This window comes from Scyliorhinus torazame, chromosome 21 (assembly GCF_047496885.1).
Source record: "Scyliorhinus torazame isolate Kashiwa2021f chromosome 21, sScyTor2.1, whole genome shotgun sequence".
Taxonomy (NCBI): domain Eukaryota; kingdom Metazoa; phylum Chordata; class Chondrichthyes; order Carcharhiniformes; family Scyliorhinidae; genus Scyliorhinus; species Scyliorhinus torazame.
The window spans coordinates 115,073,899-115,097,006 of NC_092727.1; the positions used below are offsets into that span (position 1 = coordinate 115,073,899).

General features: G+C 49.6%; 1 protein-coding gene across 2 annotated transcripts in view; it reads left to right on the forward strand.

The window, feature by feature from the left end:
- LOC140398536 (inactive phospholipase C-like protein 2) overlaps positions 1-22,874 on the forward strand; it is a 265,583-nt gene extending 242,709 nt beyond the window's left edge. For both annotated transcript variants that reach the window (XM_072487317.1, XM_072487318.1), the window contains exon 6: positions 21,339-22,874. In XM_072487317.1, coding sequence (XP_072343418.1) covers positions 21,339-21,524 — 186 coding nt within the window. In that variant the 3' untranslated portion in view covers positions 21,525-22,874. The remainder of the gene's footprint in view (positions 1-21,338) is intronic.
- The last annotated feature ends 234 nt before the right edge of the window (positions 22,875-23,108 follow it).

Consider the following 23,108-nt stretch of genomic DNA (forward strand, 5'->3'; position numbering starts at 1 on the left):
GGCCAGCATTTGTTGCCCATCTCTAATTGCGCCATAGTCCTGGAACACAGCTGCTCAGTTCCCAAATTGATTTAAATGCCGCTTAAATTTCTCCCATCATCCTCCCCCCACCCCATGCCCCCTCAGATCACCCATGCCACCTCTATGCCCCCAATGCATCCTCCAGAGCCACTCACCCAGTATCCGCTATGTCCAGTCCTCAAGAGCCATGAAATAGCCATGGGCATTCGTTTAAAATCTTTGGGATAAATAAAATTCTCTAATGAAACTCTGAAGTCAAACACACCATTAGTCATACTGGAAAGAGAACCTACTCCAATGCACAAACAAATTGTAATCTTTTAAGCAACTCTTGAGTTTGTAAACAAATCAGAAACCACATCAAAGGCATATTCTTTATTACAGTCTCTTAAAACTGTCAATCATCCTTTTGATCAATAAGTATTACTGAGCTGAAGCCAGTGACCTCTTTTGAAACCCAGCTGAGTAATACTAATGGCTACAGATGTCATAACAAAAGCTTTCAGCTACATTGCCATAGTCAGATAATTTACAGTGCAGAAGGAGGCCATTCAGCCCATCGAGTCTACACCAGCTCCTGAAAGAACATCCTACCTAAGCCACTCCTCCACTCTATCCCCGTAACCCAGCAACCCCACCGAACATTTGGACATTACCAATCAACCTAACGATTACATCTTTGGACTGTGGGAGGAAACCGGAGCGCCCGGAGGAAATCCACGCAGACACGTGCAGACGCCGCACAGTGACCCAAGCCAGGAATCGAATCCGGATCCCTGATGCTGTGAAGCAACAGTGCTAACCACTGTGCTCCCGTGCCGCCTTCTTTATTTATTCATTCACGGGATGCAGGCGCCACCGGCTAGGCCAGCATTTATTGCCCATCCCTAATTGCACCTGCGAAGGTGGTGGTGAACCACTGCAGTTCACATGGTGTAGGTATACCCACAGCCCTGTTAGGGATAGAGTGCCAGCATTTTGACCAAGCGACAGTAAAGGAATGGCGGCGATACATTTCCAAGTCACGATGGTGTGTGGCTCAGGGGGAAACTTGCAGGTGGTGGTGCTCCCTAGTGGGTACTGCCCTTGTCCTCCGAGCAGGTAGGGGTCGCAGGTTTGGAAGGTGCAATTGAAGGTGCCTTGGTAAGTTGCTGCAGTGCATCCTATACGCACTACTGTCATTGTGCATTGTTGGTAGAGGGAGTGAATGTTTGTGGAAGGGGTACCAATAAAGCAGACAGCTTTGTCCAGAATGGTGTCGAGCTTTTTGAATGTTGTTGGAGCTGCACTCATCCAGGCAAGTGGAGATATTCCATCTACTTGTGCTTTGTTGAAGGTGAACACTCTTTTGGGAGTCAGGAAGTGTGTTATTCTCTTCAGAATTCTCAGCCTCTGATCTGCTCTTGCAGCCATAATATTTACAGTTGTGATCCAGTTCAACATCTGGTCACTGGAAAGCCCCAGAATGATGATATTGTGGGGGTATCAGCAATGGTAATGCCATTAAATGTCACAGGGATATGCTTAGATTCTCTTTCATTGGAGATGGTTATTGCCTGGCAATTGTGTGGTATGAATGCCATTTGCCACTGATCAGCCCAATCCTGAATATTGTCCAGGTCTTGCTGTACATGGTTGTGTACTGCTTCTGTATCTGAGAAGTCACGAATGGTGCTGAACATTCTGCAATCATCAACAGCATCCCCACTTCTGGCTTTATAATGGAGGGGGAGGTCATTGATGAAGCAGCTGAAGACTGTTGGGCATAGGATACCATCCTGAGGAACTCCTGCTGCAATGTACTGGGACTGAGGTGACTGAACGTCAACAATCTTCCTTTATCCAGGTACGATTCAAACCAATGGCGAATTTTCCCTTAGATGCCCACTGACCACATACTTTGAAGGGCTCCTTCATGCCATATTCGTTCAAATGCTACCTTGGTGTCAAGTACAGTCATTCTCAGCTCCCCTCTGGAGTTTAGCTCTTTTGTCCATGTTTTGACCAAGGCTGTGATGAGGTCAGGAGCTGAGTGACCTTGGTGGAACCCAAACTGAATGTCCGTGAGCAGGTTATTGCTGAGTACGTGCCGCTTGATAGATCTCTCGACGATATCTTCCATCACTTTACTGATGATCGAGAATAGACTGGTGGGGCGGTAAATTGCCGTGTTGGATTTGTGCTGCTTTTTCTAGACCGGACATACCTGGGTAAATTTCCACATTGCTGCGTAGATACAAGTGTTGTAGCTTGGCTAGTGGCATGGCTAGTTCAGGAGTTCGAGCCTTCAATACTATTGCTGGGATGATGTCAGAACTCATAGCCATTGCAGTAACCAGTTCTTTCAGCTGTTCCTTGATATTGTGTGGGATGATTGGCTGAAGACCGGTATCTGAGAGTCTGGGGACCTCTGGAGGAGGCTAAGATGGGTCATCCACTCAATAGTTCTGGCTGAAGATGGCTGCAGATGCTTCAATCTCGTCCTTTGCACAGATGTGCTGGGCTCCCCCATCACGGAGATGGGGATATTTGTGCAGCCTCCTCCTCCAGTTAGCTGTTCAGTTGTCCACCATCATTTATGATTGTGTATGATAGGACTGCAGGCCCTGGATTAGATCCATTGGTTGTGGAATCGCTTAGCCCTATCTACCACACACTGCTCCTGTTGATTGGCATGCAAGTAGTCCTGTTTTGTCGCTTCACCAGGTTGACACCTCATTTTTAGATATGCCTGGTGCTGCTCCTGTCATGCCCTCCTGCACTCATCTTTAAACCAGACTTGATGGTAATGGAAGAGTGAGGGATATACTGGGTCATGAGGTTACAGATTGTGGTTGGATACAATTCTGCTGCTGGCCACAGCACTCCACGGGTACCCAGATTTGGATTGTTAGATCTGTTCAAAATATGATGGAGAGTATCCTCAATGTGAATGAGCGGCTTTGTCTCTACAAAGACCGTGAGGTGGCAACTCCTGCCAGTATGCCTTAGGCAGCAGCTTCCACACCCATGGCCACTGCCATCTGGAAGGACAAGGGCAGCAGACACATGGGAACAGCACCACCTGGAGGTTCTCTTCCAAATTACATCCTGACTTGGAAATATATCGCTGTTCCTGGGTCAAAATCCTGGAACTTCTTCCCTAACAGCACAGTAGGTGTACCTACACCACGTGGGCTGCAGCAGTTCAAGAAGGCAGCTCACCACCACCTTCTGAAGGACAATTAGGGATGGGAAACTAATGCTGGCCTAGCCAGCAATGCCCACATCCCATAAAAAATGAATTTCAAAACAGTATTGTCATGGTCAGACTCTTCTTCGACAGGTAGATTGGTGAGATCGAGGTGACGTATGATTTGCCTAGGAGGCACGGTGGCGCAGTGGTTAGCTCTGCTGCCTCACGGACCCGGGTCACTGTCCGTGTGGAGTTTGCACATTCTCCCCATTTCTGCGTGGTCTCATCCCCACAACCCAAAGATACAGTGAATTTTCAAATAAATAGTGTTGATATTCAAAGTCTACTTTACGCACAGCGTTCACTGCTGTTATTGAACAAGTTTACTTGTCTATCGCTCAAAATGAAATGAAAAACTTTCAATCTATTACCCATTTTACGAAGTTCCCACTTCCCATTCTATCTTGGGCAGCCCGATAGAACAAGTGGATAGCACTGTGGCTTCACAGCGCCGGGGTCCCAGGTTCGATTCCCTGCTGGGTCGCTGTCTGTGCGGAGTCTGCACGTTCTCCCCGTGTCTGCGTGGGTTTCCTCCGGTTTAACGTGCAGGTTGGGTGGATTGGCCATGATAAATTGCCCTTAGTGACCAAAAAGGTAAGGAGGGGTTACTGGGTTACGGCGATAGGATGGAAGTGAGGGCTTAAGTGGGTCGGTGCAGACTGGATGGGCTGAATGGCCTCCTTCTGCACTCTATGTTCTATGTTCAGGGTAGGTGGATTGGCCACACTAAATTGCCCTTAATAGGAAAAAAGTAATTGGGTACTCCAAATTTATTTATAAACAAAAAAAAAAACTTTTTTTAAAGTTTAAAAAAAGTATGATTTTCCCTCTTCTTGGTTCCCTCACCACTTGTCGCAGACCCAGTCTAGCAATTATATCCTCCAGGGCTCGACCAGTACTGATGCTACCGAGTCTCTCTTGGCGATGGACATTGAAGTCCCCCACCCAGAGTATATTCTGTACCCTTACTAACCTCAGTACGCCAATATTACTGACTCGTCACCTGAGGTGGGGTGTGAGGGGGGGGAGGGCATGGTAGGTGGCAATTAGCAGGAGGTTTCCTTGCCCATGTTTGGCCCGATGCTATGAGACATCGTGGGGCCCAGAGTTAATGTAGAGGACTCTCAGGACAACTTCCTTCTGATTATACATTGTTCCACCATCTCTGGTGGATCTATTGGGACAAAAGATGTCCAGTTGCTTCTGTAGTGCAGGGATTATCACGTTTGCCTGATATGCACAAGGTCCCTGGTGCAAAACCGAGCAGAAGCATTATCAATTTTGGCGATGGCACAGTGGTTAGCGCTGCTGCCTCACAGCGCCAGGGACCCGGTTCGATTCTGGCCTTGGGATGACTTTGCACATTCTTCCCATGTCTGCGTGGGTTTCCTCTGGGTGCTCAGGTTTCCCTCCCACAGTCAAAAGATGTGCAGGTTACATGTATTGGCCATGATCAAAGTGCAGGTAACAGGGATAGGGCGGTTGAGTGGGTCTAGGTGCTCTTTCGGAGGGTCATTGCAGATCCAAAGACTAAAGGGCCGCCTCCTGCACTGTAGGAATTCTATGTGGTGTTGTCTGGGCCTTTGTGAGGTATGATTATGTCAGGATGTTGCCTGATTCATCCGGGGGAGCCAGATGGATGGTGCATTTTCTTCCCCAAAGGGTATTAGTGAACCAGATCGGTTTTTGCACCAATCAATGAAAGTTCCTTAGTCACCATTTCTGAACCTAGCTTTACATTCCAGTTTCATAATCCCTAAATTAAAATTCCACCAACTGCTGGGACGAGATTTGAACCCATGCCTCCAGAGGATTGGCTTGGGCCTCTGGATTACTGGTCCAGCGACATTCCCACCATGCCACTGCCACCCCTATAAGCCTGAAACTGACAGGACAGCTGGTGTTCTACTTCCATTTCAAAGCAGAAACTAAAACCTGTCAACCAATGAAGGGGAGCAAATGTTGAATTTTTCTTTCAATTAACAGAAGCAGTTTTTAAAAAAAAAACAGCCAGAGGTGTCAGTCAAATTAAATCACAGTACAAAACGTGACAGCAGATGCTTATGAAGGTGTCAAAACATTTTGCTCTTTTCTTGGCTATGGTGCCGGAAGGGATGGAGTCGGGGGGTGGGGGTTACAGATAGGGTGAAGCCTCTTGATAGAAAGATGAGGACCAAATGCATTTGTGGCTCAAGATTTCCGGTAAATTCACCGACTCTGTACCGGGTAGAAAATCATGCTGCAGTATCTCTAGCCCAGTTCCCAGTCTGCGATCTCTCCCTGTTGAATGTGAGCGGCTGGGAGAATTCACTCGTGTGTTCCTATTGAATCCGATAATGGGAAAGATGACGGCAGATGCGCAAACACGACTACGGGAGAGCTGTCTGTGGTGGTGGGGGGGGGGGGGGGGGGGGGGGGGGAGGAGAGCGGGGGGAGGAGAGCTACCCATGAGTTTGGAAGGATGTCTAAAAATAATGGCGTTGTACTCGGCAAAGCAGCCACACCAGAGCAGAGCTGAGTTGACACAGAGTTCAGCGCCGTGAGGGATAGGAGTTCACTCTTTGCTTCCAGCTTTCAAATAATACAAGTCAAACTCAGATGGCACAGATGAATAAATCTTTAACCCAGTGAACAATATTTTAAACCTGGGGCTAACAGGCTTCCAAAATCAGCTTTCTGTTAATTTAGGAATATATTCGAAACCACATCTTTGATATTGGGCTGGATTCTCCAATAATGGGGCGAGGTCCCCACGCCCGCGAGGAAACGGACGCGAATCGCTCCGGACGTTTTTCTAGGAAGTCCAGAGTGATTCTCAGTTTTGCAGGGGGCTAGTAGGGCCCTGGAGTGCTCCACGCAGCTCCGGTTCGATACAGGGCCCTGCACATCCGGCCGCGGGTCCGCGTAAGCCCGCGGCAGCCACCAGCGGCGCCGGCCCCGCGCGGCATGGCGGGCCCACACATCGGGCCGGCACCGAGAGAAGTAGCTCCCCCCCGCCCCCCCAGATCGCTCCACCCGCTGATCGGTAGGCACTGATCGTGGGCTTGGCTGTCGTGGAGGCCCACCCCCGGTGACGGATCTCCCCCCCCCCCCCCCACCCAGGACGGCCACTGCAGCTGTGACTCCAACCTCCCGCCGGGTGGAACCATACGTGAACCACGCCGGCAGGAGCTCGGCTGGCCATCCCCCGAGAAACTGGCGGCCATTCTCCGGTCGTCGGAGAATCGCGGGAAGACGGGTCCGGCGCCCCATTCTCCGCCCCTGTGGCGAGCACGATTGCAGCGCGGAGTCTCGGCGAATTCCGGCCCTCATGTTTTTGACATTGGTTTTGAAGTGTTTTGCGGGGGGGGGGGGGGGGGTGATTTACCCCCTCTTCCCCCTCTTTTTCCCCCCCCCCCCCCCCCCCCCACTAATTTTCTGTAATGCTGGCTCGCATGGAGAGAAAAACATGGAATGCATGCCGTGCACAGATCAATGTGAATGGTGGACTGTGCTCTGCACCTCAACAGCCTTTCCTGTCCAGTAAGAAATCTGAATGCGAGGGCGGCACAGTGGTTAGCACAGTTGCTTCACAGCTCCAGGTTCGATTCCCGGCTTGGGTCACTGGCTGTGTGGGTTTCCTCCGGGTGCTCCGGTTTCCTCCCACAGTCCAAACATGTGCAGGTTAGGTGGAATAGCAATAGTGACCAAAAAGGTTGAGTAGGGTTACTGGGCTACAGGGATAAGGTGGAAGTGTGGGGTGAAGAAGGGTGCTCTTTCCAAGGGCCAGTGCAGACTCGATGGGCTGAATGGCCTCCTTCTGCATTGTAAAATCTATGGTCTATGAGCATGTGCAACAGGGGTACAGTACACTATTATTATTGCTGCCTCGGGCCTAATTTTCAGCTTCAACATGGAGCACTTGCACAAGAAAAACTGAAACTTTTAAACGATACACACAATTTTCAAATTGAAGATTGGATGTGCGGACCTGGGTGTTTAAGAGTGTGTGTGGTGCCCCTCTGTGGTGAGTTTAAAGTATTACAAACCATACCTCTTATGCGCCCTGCTTCCAGCCTCTAATAATGGCTGCAAAGTCTCTGAGCCAGCACAAGTACCGATAGCCATTGCTAACTGTTAACAAGGTGGAAGATCGGGTGGACAACCATGCAGCAAGACAGGCGGGTGTTCCTGATGTGGGCCCATGTGTTTGCATGGTGGGGATTTTCTTGCCTTCAAAGCTCTTGTTGCTGGCAATCAGTCTCACACCAGGCTGCTCATTTATTTTATGCTGGAATCGTTTCCTCCAAAAGCTCTCTGGAGCAATCCCACCTCCCACCCCAAATTGCCCTTTTAGAAGTTGGTGGGCAGCTGAAACCTTGCTGGGCCATTCCTGAGGACACAAAAGAATCAACACATTACTGAGGGTCTGGAGTGACATGTGGACCAGCGAGAGTATGGACGGCAGATTTCCTCCTTAAGGGATATTAGTGTGGTAAACCACTGTTGCACCTGTATTAGGTGATGTAAGGTAGGACCTGTACTCCAGGTTCGCCGGTAGTCCCTGCCTGCTGGCTCCACCCAGTGGGCGGAGTATAAATATGCGCGTCCTCCATTCAGCAGCCATTTCGCCAGCTGCTGTGGGAGGCCACACATCTTAGAGCAATAAAGCCTCAGTTGTATCCAACTTTAGTCTTTGTTCAATTGATCGTGCCTCAATTAGTGAACCAAAAGGAGTTTTTTAACAACAATCTGATATTTCGTCTTCACCATCACCAACATTCGCTTTTTAATTCCAGAGTTATTTAATTGACTGCATTTAAATTTCCCTGCTGCCATGATCGTGTTTTAGCGCTTTTGCTCGGAAGTGTAAGGCTGTGTCCTTGGATTATTCAAACTTGCACTGTCTTCCCATGTCCAGAGACAAATGAGGCGGGCGACTCACATGCTTTCGTCTGCTTCCTGGAACTCACTTTTCCTGGAACAGGTTGCTAGCCTGAATCCAGAGGCGATAGCTTGAGGGATGCCATCCACGTCAAACATGGCTAACCAGGAGGTTCTCTGGATCTTACCACCTGCTATTGGTGCAATGGAGGGATTTACAGATCAACAGTCGACCTATTTGACCGCATTATGAATGCAGCATCCGAGGCCATCCGGTCCAGACGCGGGAATCCAACGTGGAGCTTCTGACGGGGATATTACCCACTCCGTCACAGGACCTCCACCTTGATTGCTAGTCCAGTAACATGCTACTACAACCCTGTACTTGAGATGGATTCAACTCACTTTGGTTGACTAATGGTCCGACTGGAAGATAGACACTGTATCTCAGGGCTGTACACTGTGAGTGTGTATTTGCATACTCTTCCCCAACCCCCCATGGCCCCCCTGTTCTTCAGTCACCTCCTCTCCTCAGGGAGTTGCGGAATTGGATCAGAAGCTTTCGGAGGAAGCGGGGGGGGGGGGGGGGGGGGGGAATGGGGTGCTCTGGTTAACGATGGCATGGGGGAGACTATAAGAGGACAGAATAAGAAAGTCAGATGTGGGTCAATTGATGTATCATCCTGACATGGACGGAGGTTTTGTGATGAGCAGGGAAGGTTACATCTGTAAATCTGTAGAGAAGATGCTGAGAATCAAATAGATGAAAGTACAAAAATATGACATCCCCAGCTGTTCCATGTCACCTTGATAAATTAGTGCAAATGGAAATGAAATCTGCATGGATATACAGGCGGATATTCGTATATAAGAGAAAGTCAAATCACAATGTTGAATTCTTTGCAGGGAGAGCTGGTTGTGCAGTTAGGACCTGCTGAGGATACTTTCCTTTCCATTTGCAGTGTTTTGCACAATTGCAGAATTATCCTGCTGAAGGCAATGATTAATGAGGTGTTTCCACATGGGTTGACGTCAAGGTGAAGGCTCTCACTGAGAGTGTAGGGACAGCAACGGGCCTGGTTCACAGCTGCTGCCAGCACTCTGATACCCATCCTTCACTTGAGCACCTCACTGGTGAGAGTTGGCAGGCTAATTTACAGAGTTTGGCCTGGCTAATCTGCCCTCACCTGGTGATCATTCCACAGTGGATGCCATTGCAGGTCATTGGACAGTGATGTAAAGCGGGGCCCTTGGACGTGTTCATTTTGTCTGCTAGCCCAGGGGGAGTTCAAGCCAGTTGTATTGATTGCTTCTTTATGTTGCCCTGACCAGATCTACCACTGCTCCACAGACCAGGGTATCAAACTCAGGGACTTCCTGGTCTGTGCCACTCTCTCTCAAACATTGTTGTTTCTTTTGTCTTTAATCTGTTCAGAAACTTCAGTAGAGTGAGTTAATGCCAAGAGTAGGGGTGACATTAATCCCTGGCACTCGCAGTACATAATAGTTGTGACAGTGGTTAGCACTGCTGCCTCACAGTGGCAGGGACCTGGGTTCAATTCCGGCCTCGGGTGACTGTGTGGAGTTTGCACTTTCTCCCTTTGTCTGCGTGGGTTTCCTCCGGTTGCTCAGGTTTCCCCCCACAGACCATAGATATGCAGGTAAGGTGGATTGGCCATGATCAAGGGCGGGGTTACAGTGATGGAGTGGGTCTAGGCGGGCTCTTTCAGAGGGTTGGTACAGGCTCAATGAGCCGAATGGCCTCCTTCTGTATTGTAGGGCTTCTATGACCAGTGGTCCCTTCAAGGTTGAGATTTACTGCATGTTGTAAATGTCTTAACCTGATGATCACTCCTGAGCTTGTAACTTTGAAATAAAGATGTGATGTGGTTTTGAAAAATTCTTTCACGGAATGTAGGCTTTGCTGGCTTGGCCAGCATTTGTTGCCCATTCTTAATTGCCCTTGAGAAAGGTGGCGGTGAGCCGTCTTCTTAAACCACTGCAGTCCATGTGGCGTAGGTACACCCACAGTGCTGTTAGGAAGGGAGTTCCAGGAAACCGACCAATTAACAGTGAAGGAACAGTGATAATGTTCCAAGTCAAGATGATGTGCGGCTTGGAGGAGAGGTTGCAAGTGTTGTTGTTCCCAAGCAAGTGCTGCCTTTATCCTAGGTGGTAGAGGTCGCAGGAAGGTGCTATTGAAGGATTCATGGCGAGTTGCTGTAGTGCATCTTATAGGTCGTATACACTGCTGCCACTGCATTGTTGTGGAGGAAGTGAACATTCAAGGCTAATCAAATAAACAAGCTGCTTTGTCCTGGATGGTGTCAAGCTTCTTGAATGTTGTTGGAGCTGCACTCATCCAGGCAAGTGGGGGGGGGGGGGGGGGGGGGGGGTATTCCGTCACATTCCTGATTGTCCCGGTATTGCTGCATTTGGACATGGAGGGCAAAGTAAGGGGCAAATGATAACATTGTCGGTGACACATTCCATCACTTTGCTGATGATTGAAAGAAGACTGATGGGGCGGTAGTTGACTGGATTTGTCTTGCTTTTAAATTCTGGAGCACAAGTCTTCAGTGGTATTACTGAAATGTTATCAGGACACATAGGCTTTGCCTTATTCGGTATCTTCAGCCATTTCTTGATATCACGTGGAGTGAATCAAATTGACTGAAGAGTAGCATCTCTGAAGCTGGGGACCTCGAGAGGAGGCCGAGATGTATCACCGTCTCGCCACTTTTGCTGAAGATGGTTGCAATTACTCCAACCTGGTCCTTTGAGCTGATATGCTGAGCTCGGGGGGCGGTCGACAATGAAACACATTGGGCACGATTCTCCGCTCCCGCGCCGGTTTGGAGAACTGCCTGGCGCGCCATTTTTCCCCGCGACGCTGGTCTGATGCCCTCCCGCGATGCACCCAAGCGGCAGGAACAGCCCCGTCGAGTTCTGCGCGGCACAGGCCAGAGAATCGCCCGGGACATCCAAGATGGCGATTCTCCGCTACACCCGCTATTCTCCTGCCAGGATGGGCCGAGCGGTCTGCCCAAAAAGACGGCTCCCCGCCGGCGCCATCCACACCTGGTCGCTGCCGGCGGGAACAGCGTAGGAACGCTGGGGGGGGGCGAGGGGGTTCTTTCACCGGGGTTGCACTCAAAAGGGGTCTGGCCCGCGATCGGTGCCCACCGATCGGCGGGCCGGTCTCTCTGAAGGAGGACCTCCTTTCCTCCGCGCCCCGCAAGATCCATCCGACATCTTCTTGCGGGGTGGCCTCAGAGAGGACGGCAACCACGCATGCGCGGGTGACGCCAGTTAGGCGGCGGATGGCGCGGCGCTGCTTTTATGCGATGCCAATGCCCGGCGGCGCTGACGACGCTGCTTTAGCGATTCGCCCCCCGAGTTTCTCGCGGCCCCGATCCTAGCCCATTTTCGGGCACTGAATCGGTCAAGATCGGCGCCGTTTCGCACCGTCGTGAAACACGACGGCGTTCACGATGGCGTGGGCACTTAGTCGCGGGAGCGGAGAATCTCGCCCATTGTTTCCGATCATGGGACTTACCTAATCCATTGCGACTCTTAGTTCTGTGCAGGCTGCTATAGAGACATTTGCATGTTGGTAAATACATTACTCATGCTGCATGTTGCCAAGTACCTGCGCAGTGGTGAGCATCAGTAGGGAATCAGAAGGAGACCCAGTCCACGGTTCTGAATCTGAGCACAGCGGGGCGGAGGCTGGCATCCAGCTTTTGGGAGTAAAATCAGAGATAGTGCGAGCGTGAATGGCTTATGGGGGCAGGGCTGGGATTTGAGGTGTGCATCTGCAAATCTCAGCCCCTTGTGGCGGGAACCAAGATTGTGGGCATTTAAGACACCCCTCTACGTCACCTCACTCCTTTCACTGCCCCGATATTCCCCTTTCACCACCCCTATTTCCCCATCTTCACCTTGATCGCACCCCAGTGGGAAAATGCTGATTGTGTGGGAGAGTGAGAGTTTGTGTGTGTCCAGTTTATGTCACGTTTGCATCCAGGCTCCGTCAACAATGAGCCGACCCTGACATCAGCCTCCATCTGTGAGGCGCCGCCTGGCATTGTGATTCAATTAGTCATTTATTTTGGTTGAGAAAATTATTGCTGCAGACAACTTGCTCTCGCTGCTGTAAGAATGGATTCAATTTGACTTGTATAAAGAAAGGCTTTAAAAATGGAGATTGGGGTTTGCTGGTGGGTGAAACTAAGTTGTAGAGCAGATAAATAGTTATTTACATAGTCAGAAAGTAACCTAGAAAATAAATATTTCCCAAAGTATAAAACATTGGCAAAATTACATGTATAGGTATCAGATAGAGTTGAAATTAACCAAAGCTACAATTTGAATGCAAAATTCATTGGAGAAAAAACAGCTGGCCAGGTGGCATTCCCTGTTTGTAGCCAGAAAAGTTAGTCCTTTGAAAGATTTAGCATGGTAGTGAGGATTGGGGGTCTGGCTGAAATGAATTTTGTATTCATTTTCACTATTAAAGATGATAAAGTGGCAGTTACAAATGCTTTAGATATTGATTCCTTGAATATAAATCCATAAATGGCCTGAGCATGGTTTGAGGCACTGAGATTGATAAGATTGCGAGACCTTTTTAAAACATTATTTTTATTGGATATTTACATTTAGAACATAGAACATACAGTGCAGAAGGAGGCCATTCGGCCCATCGAGTCTGCACCGACCCACTTAAGCCCTCACTTCCACCCTACCCCTGTTACCCCTCCTAACCGTTTTGGACACTAAGGACAATTTAGCATGGCCAATCCACCTAACCTGCACGTCTTTGGACTGTGGGAGGAAACCGGAGCACCCAGAGGAAACCGGAGCACCCAGAGGAAACCCACGCAGACACGGGGAGAACGTGCAGACACCTCACAGACAGTGACCCAGCAGGGAATCGAACCTGGGACCCTGGCGCTGTGAAGCCAAAGTGCTATCCACTTGTGCTACCATGCTGCGCCGTGCTTGACTGGTAACAATGTTGTTACACTGGTATTTACACACACATGAGCCAAGAACAAGAAATAAAAAATAAAAGGGATCCATTTAGAATATACCATACAGAGTAAAATGTGAACTGGGAATTTAAGGTACTTTGTTATGATCTGATTACCCTTAGCCTTGAAAGTTGGAGAGGTGCTGTGCGAGTCATTGATCATTGATTTAGCTGATGAATGGTTCTTTGAAATTGATGTGTTGGGTGCTCTGGATCCGTGGAACACATACAGGCCACCAACACTTAAAATAGTACAACACTATTTTATTAAGTTAGAAACTGTTGAACATACTTTCACTGTGGGTTAACACGATGTTAGATTAAAGTAAAGACCTATGCCTGTCCGAACCAGTCTGTACACTCAGCATATGGTGAGGATCTGTGCTGTAAGCTCTGTCCTTGTAGGAGGCTGCATCCCGAATGAGCGGGAACTCTGATGCCCCCTGTCTATATAGCGAGTGTGCTCTAACTGGTGATTGGCTGCGGTGTGTGTGTTGATTGGTCTTGCTGTGTGTCCATCAGTGTGTATCTGCACCATGATATACTGGTGTATATTATGACATTCCTTTTATGAAAAAATGTATGTGTGTGGCAATAAATAATGTATGGTGAGAATGTTCCTAACTACGTGTGGGGTGTGAAGACATATTTACAGGACTACGTACATGAGAACTAGGCTATTTACATGGGAAGGTGCCTGGTGCAGAGAAGCAGTATGCAACAAGAATAACGAGATCAACACTATATACAAACCAGGGAAACGATCAAACAAAGCAACAAAACAATTCAGAGAGTCCATAAATTCAAAAAGCTCATAAATTTAGTCTCTGAGGTGGGCGACGAATTCTGGTTGACCGCCTCAAGGGTGGGTCGAGAGCCGCCGGTTCAGGAGCGGGCTGGACTGCGTCAAAGTCAGGGGGAGGCAGAGTGACAGGGAGCGCTGCATAGTCCGTGGCAGGGTCAGCAGGAGGGCGAGGCGACACTGGAGGATCACGTGGCGAGCGTGGAACGAGACGAAGGGCGCGTCGATTGCGGCGCAGAATGGAGCCATCCGATAGACAAACCAGGAACGAGCGGGGGGCCACCTGCCAAAGGACAACAGCGGTTGCAGATCAGCCACCATCCGGAAGATGGACGCGGACGTTGTCATCTGGAGCCAGAGCAGGACGATCAGCTGCATGGAAGTCATGAGCGGCCTTGTGCTGTGCACGAGACAGCTGCATCCGGCGAAGGACCGGAACGTGGTCGAGGTCTGGGACATGGATGGACGGCACCGTCGTCCTCGGTGCGACCCATGAGTTAACTGGGCTGGCGACAGGCCAGTGGACAGTGAGGCGGAGCAATAGGCCAGCAAGGCGAGGTAGAAATCAGACCCAGCATCGGCAGCCTTGCATAGGAGCCGTTTGACGATATGTACTCCCTTCTCTGCTTTGCCATTGGATTGGGTGTACAAGGGACTGGACGTCACATGGGCAAAATTGTACCGCCTGGCAAAGTTGGACCATGCTTGGCTGGCGAAGCAGGGGCCATTGTCTGACTTAACCGTGAGCGGTGTGCCGTGTCGAGCAAAGGTTTCTTTACATGCACGAATTACTGCAGACGAGGTGAGGTTGTGCAACCGTATCACCTCCGGGTAATTCGAAAAGCAGTCCACGATCAGGACATAGTCTCTACCCAGCGCATGAAACATGTCGATGCCCACCTTGGTCCATGGTGACGTGACCAACTCATAAGGCTGCAGGGTCTCACGTGGTTGGGCCGGCTGGAAGCGCTGACAAGTGGGGCAGTTGAGCACTGTGTCGGCTGTGTCCTCATTAATGCTGGGCCAATACACTGCCTCTCAGGCCCGTCGGCGGCACTTTTCCACACCAAGGTGGCCCTCGTGTAGTTGTTCCAGGACAAGCTGGCGCATGCTATGCGGGATGACGATGCGGTCCAGTTTTAGAAGAACCCCGTCTGCTACCGCCAAATCATCTCTGACATTATAGAATTGAGGGCATTGGCCCTTGAGCCACCCGTCCATTAGGTGGCGCATGACACGCTGTAGCAAGGGGTCAGTCGCCGTCTCGCGGCGAATTTGGGCGAGGCGTTCATCCGAGGCAGGTAGATTGGAGGCCGCGAATGCCACATCGGCATCAACCTGGCAGACAAATCCCGCTGGGTCACACGGAGTGTTGACTGCCCTGGAGAGAGCGTCAGCAATGATGAGGTCCTTGCCTGGGGTGTATACCAGCTGGAAGTCGTATCGCCGGAGCTTGAGAAGAATACGCTGGAGGTGAGGCGTCATGTCATTCAAGTCTTTCTGTATTATATTGACCAGCGGGCGATGGTCGGTCTCGACGGTGAATTGAGGAAGTCCGTAGACATAATCGTGAAACTTAACAACACCGGTCAGAAGGCCCAGGCACTCCTTTTCTATCTGCGCGTAGCGCTGCTCCGTGGGGGTCACCGCACGTGACGCATATGCAATGGGGGACCATGATGAGGCCTCAACACGTTGAAGGAGCACTGCCCCAATGCCGGATTGGCTGCCATCGGTCGAAATTTTGGTCTCCTTTGCTGGATCTTAGAAAGCTAAGACCGGGGCCGTGGTCAGTTTTCTGAGTTCTCTCCATTCGCGCATGTGGGCAGGGACCCATTGGAAGTCTGTCGTCTTCCTGACCAGGTTCCTGAAAGCTGTGGTATGAGAGGCGAGGTTAGGAATGAATTTCCCTAAAAAATTGACCATGCCCAGAAATCGGAGGACCGCCTTCTTGTCCTCTGGTGTTTTCATAGCTGTGATGGCAGCTACCTTGTCCGCATCCGGCTGCACACCCACTTGGGAGATGTGGTCCCCGAGGAACTTGAGTTCCATCTGACCAAAAGTGCATTTGGCCCTGTTGAGGCGGAGGCCATGCTCACGTATACGTCTGAATACGCGCTGGAGGCAACTAACATGCTCCTGCGGGGTGGTGGACCAAATGATTATGTCATCGACATAGATGCGAACACCTTCACTGCCTTCCATCATTTGTTCCATAATCCTATGGAACACATCTGATGCAGAGATGATCCCAAATGGCATCTTGTTGTAACAATATCTCCAAAGGGAGTGTTAAATGTGCAGAGTTTCCTGCTGGATTGATCGAGCTGGATTTGCCAGAATCCTTTTGAGGCGTCGAGTTTGGTGAAGAGCTTGGCCGAGCCATCTCGCATATGAGCTCTTCGCGCTTGGGAATTGGATAGCGCTCTCTCATAATATTGCGATTTAGATCCTTGGGATCAATGCAAATTCTCAATTCGCCGGAAGGCTTTTTTACACATACCATGGAACTGATCCAGTCGGTCGGTTCCGTGACTTTGGAAATCGTTCCTTGGTTCTGGAGGTCCTGCAGCTGCTGCTTGAGGCGGTCCTTAAGGGGTGCTGGGACCCTGCGAGGAGCGTGCACCACAGGCGTGGCATTCGGTTTTAATAAAATCTTGTAGGTGTACGGGAGTGTGCCCATGCCCTCGAAGACGTTGTGGTACTGGTTGATAATGGCGTCGCGCTGCGCCCTGAAGTCAGAGCCCTGAAAGGCAGACACGTCAGCAGGAGAGAGAGAGTGAACTCTCTGAACTAGGTTCAACAGCTTGCATGCCTGCGCGCCAAGAAGGGAGGCTTTCGAGGAGCCCACTATTTCAAAGGGAAGGATGGCTTTGCATGACCTGTGCGCCACTTCAAGTTGGCATGAGCCGCTGGCAGCAATGGCATTGCCATTATAATCTAATAGCTGGCAGGCTGATGGGAGGATGGCTGGTTTGACACAAAGGCTTTGGAGGTCAGACCGCGCAATGAGATTGGCGGAGGCACCAGTGTCCAGGCGGAATCGTATTTGGGACCGGTTGACCGTAAGGGTGGCACACCACTCATCGTCCGGATCGATGCTGTATACCGATAGAGGCTGGATTCTTTGCTTCGGAGACATCCTGATTTTTGTAATGATAGACTCGAAAAGGCGCCTTCGGGTCCTCAGTGTCAATATCGGGTAGCAAGTCCGAATCGGGCTCGGTGACCGTGAGTTGAATGGCCCGGACATTCATGCGAGGCTGGCTGGAGCGACGAGAGTTGGCAGGCTGAGCTGATCTGCATAAAGCAGCATAATGGCCAAGTTTGCCACATCGCAGGCATCGTCGGGATTTGGCTGGACCTTGCCGCTTTAAGTGGGCGGAGCCACAGTTGCCGCACGTTGTAGCGTCAGTACGTTCGCTGCGCCACCGCGCCGTCGTCGCCGTCCCCTCGTTCGGTGCGCACAAGCGCGGGAGTCCGCGGAAAGCGCGCGAAATGGCCGCCCTAATCCAGGCTGAGGCCCTGGAGTTGCTCGATTGCTTGGACCCGCTCTGCCTCGTGGGGACCTTGCCGTGCCGTTTCAGCCGCTTGGATGCAGGAATACTGACTAGTGGCGTGTTCATGTAGCACACAGGTCTCGATGGCAATCGCTAGGGTGAGCTGCTTCACCTTGAGGAGCTGCTGGCGTAGGGGGTCCGACTGAACACCAAAAACGATCTGGTCGCGTATCATGGAGTCGGAGGTGGACCCATAATTACAGGACTGCGCAATCATGCGGAGGTGGGTGAGAAAGGACTGGAAAGATTCATCCTTACCCTGCAAACGCTGTTGGAATACATAGCGCTCGAAACTTTCATTCACCTCGATGTCGCAGTGACTGTCAAACTTAAGGAGGACTGTCTTGAATTTTGATTTGTCTTCACCATCAGCAAAGGTGAGAGAATTGAAAATGTGGATGGCATGTTCCCCGGCCGTGGATAGGAAGAGATTGATCTTCCTGGTGTCTGAGGCTTCAAGGTAGAGCTGGAAGCGTTGTTTGAATATCTTCCAGTTGGCCCCTAGGTTACCGGTGATGCGGAGCGGCGGCGGCGGGCGGACGCTGTCCATTTTGCAGGATGGCTGTATGCTGGTGGAAGGCAGATCACTTGCAGGTAGGTCTAAGAAGTTCTAACATCCCTCAATTACTGGAACCATGATGTGTTGGGTGCTCTGGATCCGTGGAAGACATACAGGCCACCAACACTTAAAATAGTACAACACTATTTTATTAAGTTAGAAACTGTTGAACATACTTTCACTGTGGGTTAACACGATGTTAGATTAAACTAAAGACCTATGCCTGTCCTAACCAGTCTATGCACTCACCACATGGTGAGGATCTGTGCTGTAAGCTCTGTCCTTGTAGGAGGCTGCATCCCGAATGAACGGGAACTCTGATGCCCTCTGTCTATATAGTGAGTGTGCTCTAACTGGTGATTGGCTGCGGTGTTGTGTGTGTTGATTGGTCTTGCTGTGTGTCATCAGTGTGTGGCTGCACCATGATATACTGGTGTATATTATGACAGAAATCTGGACTGGTTTGAGTTGACTGGAGAAAGCGCTTGATGCATGAATGCTTGTCCACATGTGCTGAGCCCCATTCATTAATATCTAGCTTGAAACTTGGGAACAAGAGTAGGCCATTCAGCCGTTTCAGTTTGTTATGCCATTATTACTGATCTGTATCTTAACTCTTATTTACTCAGTTTCATTTCATATCTTGTAAGTAAATCTTGTTTTTAATAGGCTAAAGACTAATGATTCAATGATTCGTGATTTCAAATATAATGCCAACCAACACAAATCTTATTTACTTAAAAAAAAAACATAAGGTGGAATTTTCCCCCAAAATTGGCACAGTGACAGGGTCTGACTGACCGGCGTGTTCCTCTCCTGAAGCACAACCAACCTTTCGACCAGACTTTCTGGCGTTTCGTGCACAGGAAATCTGGAGCATGGTTTGCACGTCACTCTGGTGTAATGGGGCCTAATAGTCCACAGAGATCGGTACACCATCTTTAAAGGGCCCCCCCCAATCTCCATTTAAAATAAGTTTCCCCCCCCCCCCCCCGCTGTGACGAAGGACCACCCCACTTTCATTTCCCCCCCACCCCCCCACCAGCCACAGAAGTATCAGGGGACGCTATCTTTCCCCCCCACCCCCCCACCCACGTCTTTTCCCCTCCCCACCCTGCGCATAAAGGGAGCCCCCCCAGAATGAAGGAGGGTCACCCCCACCCCATTTCCAGAGCCCACTTGGAAGTGTCCTCTGGCAGTACCCACTTCAGTGCAAGCCTGGCAAGTCTCCTGGCAGCTTGGCAGTGCCAGGGGCATTGCCTGGCCATTTCCCTCACCACCCAGGGGTTTACACTCCTCTCCGCTCCTGCCTGGTCATCAGGACTGGTTCTTGATTTTGCAAACCAGTAGTGATTCGCGTCGGTGTGATGTCAGGCTGACTGGGTGGGAGGATAAGGCATGGGCAGATGTTGCGGCATCAAGCTCGGTATGTATCTGTTAATAAATATATGGAAACCAAGGGCGTGAACCTGATCATGCCACCGGCGGGGGCCAGGGAAGATCTGAAGATCTCAAACTGAGATCTCGTAGGCGCAAATCCCATTCTGGCCCTCTCACCAGATAGCGGCCATGATGGGATTTGTGCCCACAGCGAACATGCCCGCCAAATCCACATGCCCGCCAAATCCCGCCCAGAGTTTTACTGACGTTTGTGACACAAATGATTAATACAGAGGAAAACAAAGTAATAGAAGATTGAGAAATTATACGGCCAACGCATTTCCTGCACATTTCCTGTTCCTACACCTGAAACTTCTCCCTACTGCACACCAAGGTGGTGGTGGGTAGAGAGAGGGCGGCTATGCGCGGGGTTGGGTGGGAAGGGAGAGTGTGTGCAAGGGGTGGGTGGGGGGGGGGGGGTGGGGGGGGGTGGTGGTAGAGCAATGTGGACTTTGGCCTTCAGATCCCAGGGTGGAGGGGGAGGAGGGGCAAAAAATTATCACATGACTCCATGACCTGTCTATCCACCTTTAGCTGGGCTCCCCCATCATTGAGGATTGGGATATTTACGGAGCTTTCTTCTCGTCCAGTGAGTTGTTTAATTGTCCCATCGCCATTCACAACAGGATGGGACCTAACTCCGGAGCTTACATCTGATCCATTACTTGTGGAATTGTTTAGCTCCATCTATTGTAGAATTGCATCTATTGCATTATACTTCAGCCATTTGGCATGCAAATGCTGTCGGTTCACCAGGCTGATGCCTGATATTTAGGTATGCCTGGTGCTGCTCCTGGTGTGTGCACCCCCCTCCCCACACACACACTTTTTATTGAACCAGAGTTGATCATCCAGCTTGGTGGTAATTCTAGAGCGGGAAATATGCAGGGCTATGAGGTGACAGATTGTGGTTGTGTACAATTCTGCTGCTGATGGCCCATAGCGTCTCACAAATTCCCAGTTTTGAGCGACTAGACCTGTTCGAAATCCATCCCACTTAGTGCCACACAACAGGATGGTCAATTTGCTGGTAAAAGAATAGCCCCATTTTAGCCTCTGCCTGCTTCCTTCACAAGTGAAATTCCAAATCTCTGTGGAGGGGGCGTGTAGCCAGGATGAGCAATGCAACGGACCTCTGATTCTGATGCATTGCACACAAAAAAATAGTGAGGATATGAGAGGCAGGGTTTCACTTCCGTTTCCTGTGTTCTAGCTCCTTGATAACAGAAGCCAAAGGAAGCCACAGTGCTTAAAATAAACCCGATGATGGTGGTTTCTTAAACATTGCAACCAGATTGATGGGAATGAACCAAATTGTACTGCGTTATTTAATGCTGAGTTGCAATAAAAGCAGCTCAGTTCAATCTGTGGCAATGAAGGAGCACTCCACCTGTCTGTTTCTCACTTCTGCCCTGCATGTTTCTCACTTCTGCCCTGCATGTTTCTCACTTCTGCCCTGCAGTCAGTTTTAACAACACACAAATCACTTATAGTCATTATGACACAGGAAGCCATCCAGCCCACTGAGCACATGCTGGCTCTCTGTCGAGCAATCCCATCAGTTCCGTTCTCCCGCGCTATCCCTGTATCCCAGCTAATTTATTTCCCTCCAGTGCCCATCCAGTTTCCTCCTGCATCTGTTTCTCATTTTGATTTTCCACCGCACTGATGGACAGCGACCTCCAGGTCATTACCACTCGAACAACACTTGAGTATTAATTACACTTGGTTGGTTGACGCTGCTGAGGCAACTGGGAGCGAAAGTAGCAGAATAGGCACTCGGTGTGAGTAACGCGTGTGTGTTTTTATGTCTCTTTCAGGGTCAAGCAGATCTCCTGAAGCACGCAAAGAATGACGCACTGGATAACCTGAGACAGATCCACTATGCAGCACAGTCCTGTGGCATCAATAAGAATGGCTCGACATCCCCAGACCTATTCCGAACACGGGGGACTCTGGAGAGCATTCCCGAAAGTGAAAACACAAGTGAAAATGGGTCTTGCTGACCCCAGAAGGCACAGAAATGACAGAAAATTGTAAATAATGTACACACGCGCACACACACACACACACACATTCTTGCTTGAGCTCCCTCAGGCACTGACAGGTGATTTTGTTCGACATGAATTGGATTTGACAGTCGTCTCAGTAGCATTTAATTTTGGAACCGAGGTCATGTACTTTGCAAACAGTGCTGCTTTTACTGAGTCACCACTCACACTTCAGAGCAGTGCTACTCTCACGTTTCAACGTGGGCCGACCCAAGTCGAGATGTGGCTCCAGGCTTGCTCTCAGCCTAGCTGTAATGGTGGGCATCTGGATGTAACAATGTCTTTCCTTCCACAGTGAGCTTCTAATTTTGGCTGTGTGCCGCTGCAGGTATTTGCCAAGTAGAAGCTTGCTATTTCTCTATAGGAACATAGAAGAAACAAAAATCCCATAGAATCGCTAAATATAAATATTAAATAGTTGTATTTTAGCAACATCCTTTTGCTTGTTGAACGGAGGCTAGGCTGTCATCCATGAAGGGAGGCCGAGAGACAGGTGGAGCAGCGAGTCTGCTGGAGGTCAAGGGTCCCATTCTATTCTGGATATTTTTGGGGCATCTTAAGCAGGTGAACAGATATGATTTAGAGATCACATAAAAACTGGTGCTATGCTTCCTGCTTATTGTCTATGAATAGGTGGAAATCTAACCCCAGGTGTTGATGCTGAAATGCGTCTGAAAGCTTTATTGCAGATCAAATATTTGTACCGAGTTCCTCCAATATTTATGTCACTTCCAATCTGAGATTGGAGCTCGAGCTAATTTTTCATCACCAGCAATGCAAAACAGTCATTATTTCAGTGAAGATGAAGTGTTTTCGCTGTAATCCCATCTCAACCTCACTTCAAAGGGACTTGTCAGATCCAAATCACTGTCTCAAATTCCAGTTCTTGTGACTAGACAGAACAGAATCTCATTATCGCCCACCCAATAAAGTGTGTCTCTCCGTGATAAAGCCACACAAAATAATATTTATGGTTCTCGTTCTGAATTTCGACATTTCAATGTTTACTGACAACTTGTTGGGCTCTCAATCTTCAGGTGCTGATGAGGGGTGGATGAGAGTCATTAACCAGCTAGAGCAGAAGCCTCTTGGCATTTATAGTCATGACCTTTAAACCTAACAAACTACAAAACTGGTAGGGGTCTCTGGACTTGACACGGCAGTAGTGTTTGCCCACCCTCCCCATGTACAAAGAAGACGGGCAGAAGAATTTTTATTTTAGTATCTTGTTGAGTTTCTCGGTGATGTCATTATGCTGCTATTAAAGATAAAGCATTATAAATAAACTAACTGTTCTTCCAGCTTTATGAGGTGTGATATTTTGCACAATTCAATGCTAACAGTGAGGAACCAGTTAAAAGTGAGTGATTACCATGCATTATATGCTTCAGCCTGTCGTGTTAGGTACACTGGTATAACACTGGCTGCAACTGGATGCAGCATAGATCAAAAAGATACTCCAGACCTTGAAGTTAGTTCAATCAGGTTTATTGAACTAATAGCACAGTTAGCACAGTTCTCTGTGAGTTCGACTCTCTG